The 2,883-nt window shown below is 48.8% G+C and overlaps 1 protein-coding gene across 1 annotated transcript in view; it reads left to right on the top strand.

Annotated features, from left to right (window-relative positions):
- The first annotated feature begins 1,123 nt into the window (after nt 1-1,123).
- The window catches only part of HEY1 (hes related family bHLH transcription factor with YRPW motif 1), a 5,823-nt gene continuing 4,063 nt past the window's right edge, over nt 1,124-2,883 (top strand). Inside the window, exon 1 of the mRNA XM_085314297.1 lies at nt 1,124-1,201. Within this exon, the coding sequence (XP_085170423.1) occupies nt 1,124-1,201 (78 nt within the window). The remainder of the gene's footprint in view (nt 1,202-2,883) is intronic.

Here is a 2,883-nt window from a genome sequence, read left to right as displayed (position 1 = left end):
AAGCAATTCAGGATTTCTGCTTACAGTGTGGACTTTCATACAAAACTTCTCCCTCTGAGAAGGGTCAGCTTGAAAACAGAATTGCCTTCATGACCTGGATATCACCACAGATGCACTTCTGTGTGGATATGCAACACAGCTGCATGACAGAGCTTGGGACCAGCATGGTTACAGAGCATCCAAACACAAATCTGAATTGAGAATCTGGACCTCCAAGAGGTACAGGTGTGAATTTCGATGTCCAGCTCCTGAGAAAACACCTTTACATTCATAGTGATGGTGACAGATCATGCAAAATTCCTAAAGGCTCTTCTGTTGTTTCCACTAACTTTTCAAGCACTTCCGTGTGATCTGTGATAAGCAGTTTTGAACTGTCAGTGGTTCTAACAGTCGACAAACTCAACATGAAGTCAGTCAGACAAGATCTCGAGCAGCGGCTCCCTGCAGAGCTGATGCTGTAGCCTGATACGCGCAGTGTCTCTCTCTCTCTCTCTCTCTCTCTGTGTGTGTGTGTGTGTGTGTGTGTGAGTGTGTGGATATTAACGTTTTTGACTGGCTGCAGTGTGAGTGCCAGAGCCACAAGTTGAATCGGGCAAAGTAACCATAGTAACTATGAGTTTCCGGGACTCGGGATGACAGGTTGACAGGATTACTCTTCAAAGCACTTGCTCCCTTGGGAGAGAAGACCTAAAGGGAGGGGATGGGAGTTAATTTAATGCACACATGAGAACAAGGGTCAGCCGCAGCAGGTCTCCGCTGGAGGCAAGCCCRCGGCAGCAATAAACAACTCCCTGGCAGTGTTATTTTGCTAGTATTGAAATCGCCTAAGGAGGCATAAACCAAAGAAGAATGGGGAGGTGCACACCAAAATGACACAACCCCCTTCTGAGGGACAGGCGTGACCCATGATCCCTACATGTTTCTGGAGTCCCTCCGTGACGGCGTCACCTCAATCTGCCATTACTGTGTTTAGCACAGGGGTGGCCAAACAGTGATTGCTATGCCTGCCTGCCTGTTGCTCCTGCAGGGTGAAAATAGAAATCTTTGAAATCTGAATCGTGCCAAACCTGGAAATGATGGGGGGAAGYGCAAGGGCAAAGGAGGGCAAACATGTCTGTACGTTATGGGAGGAAGGGGTGAGGGAGCAGCTACGGCATTAGGCATTCGGATAGATGGTGGGGACCCTGAGGCACCGGTCGTAGTAAGGAGTGGGCACACACCTGGCCAGGGGGTGGTTACGCTGTAGTGTGAAGTCAGGAGATGTGGCCATGTGTAGGGGGGAGGTTGTCATATTCTAAGCTTCACTGCCTTATCACTATAAAGGTATCAGGGGATATGAGATTAAGCACTTTTTTCCAAGTGCCTTGCTCTTGCGCACCGTCATTTTGATTTCTTCGGAGCTTGGTGCGCAAGAGGCTGCTCTCCTGCCGGCCCTCCTGCAGCTCCAGAGCCAAGGCTGTGCGACACGTGTGACAGGGAGGTCTCTACCCCTTGGTAACCTAGGGCTAATAAAACTGCCCCTTTGGACCACCGTTAACAATTAGACCAACTTTGAGGACTGGACCTTGCCCAGTCTCACTGAAACAGAATAACAATGTAAAGCCGGTTTTGCTCTCTGTTATTCCTTGTGCTGGATGGGAAAATCAAGGCAACATGCTGACAAACATACCTTACTACAGCAGCTGATAGGCAACTGCCATTACTTCCATACATACAGGCCCACTTACACTGTGTTTCTGTAAATCATTCTGGGAAATCAGTGCCCAGAAAGGATCTGAAAGCATCATGGACCAGGGAGCTACACACGGTGAGGGACGAGATACGACTCCTCCTAGGACCCAGAGCAGTATGACCTCTACTCATGAGCAATGAGTGCTTAATGCCAAGTAATTTCTTTTCTAACAGTTGTTTCACTCACTCTTGGTCCTGTGAAGGCAAAACGTGTGGGAAGAGATGTTTTATAACAAAAATATAAAGGCTGGAAAAGTGAATTTAATGGAACTGCTTACATAAGCTTAACTCTAGAACCACAGAAAGGACAGGTTTATGAAAAGTGTACTGCAGGAATAGACTATTTCTATCATCTTCTGTTAGCTGCTTATAGGTAGCTGCAGGGCTGTTCCTATCGCAGCTCTTGGCTGGGTGCGCTGTCTTTGTTCCCATTTCCCTTCTCACTGGAGACACTTGGCAAAAATATGGTAACTCTATGAAACCTGGGGTGACACTGCGTGAGTAGCTTTCATAAAAACACGTGGGAGGCTGAAGGCAGCTATTCCAGGGGCTTGAAAGGGGGAAACCTGGGTTCATCAGTTCTTCGCTCTGACGTTGTGCATGTCTTAGCTCCTCTCCAACTGCAAAGTCTTAAGTTGAAAGGCTTCATTTAAATGAAAATTTAGGTATTATGAAACCACCTCAAAGAGCATGTTCTCCTTTCACCTGTCCTTTTTCGCCTGTACTGCAGTTTGAGAAAATTAGCAGGCGGAGGAGGGCTTGCGCTGAGGAAGGGGGCAGCGCACACACCTCGGCGGAGGGCCATGCTCCCTGCAAAAGCAGCACGCCCTCACCGCACAATGTGCTGCGCGCGTACCACACGCAGCGCCGACGCCGACCTCTTCTGCCATCTCACTACTCTTTGCCAAGAATTGCACAGCAAAGTGCTTTTGCTTTCTGCTTTTTAAAAATTGTTYCTACATTCCCACACACCCCAGAGTTAAGAAAAAAAGTCCTAAGAAGCTGGCTGAGGTATTTGCAGTTAGGAAAGGGACAGTCAGGCGGGATGCCTTCATCTCCCTTGAGCTGCCAGCTCAGAGACGGCCTGAGCCGAGGCCTTCCCAACCGCAAGGCTCCAGCGACCCGCTTAACTACCTCGCTTTCGGGGGAGGG

Source organism: Rhea americana, unplaced genomic scaffold (assembly GCF_003343005.1).
Source record: "Rhea americana isolate MKP2758 unplaced genomic scaffold, rheAme1 scaffold_40, whole genome shotgun sequence".
Classification (NCBI taxonomy): Eukaryota; Metazoa; Chordata; class Aves; order Rheiformes; family Rheidae; genus Rhea; species Rhea americana.
This window is presented reverse-complemented; position numbering and strand designations above follow the sequence as displayed.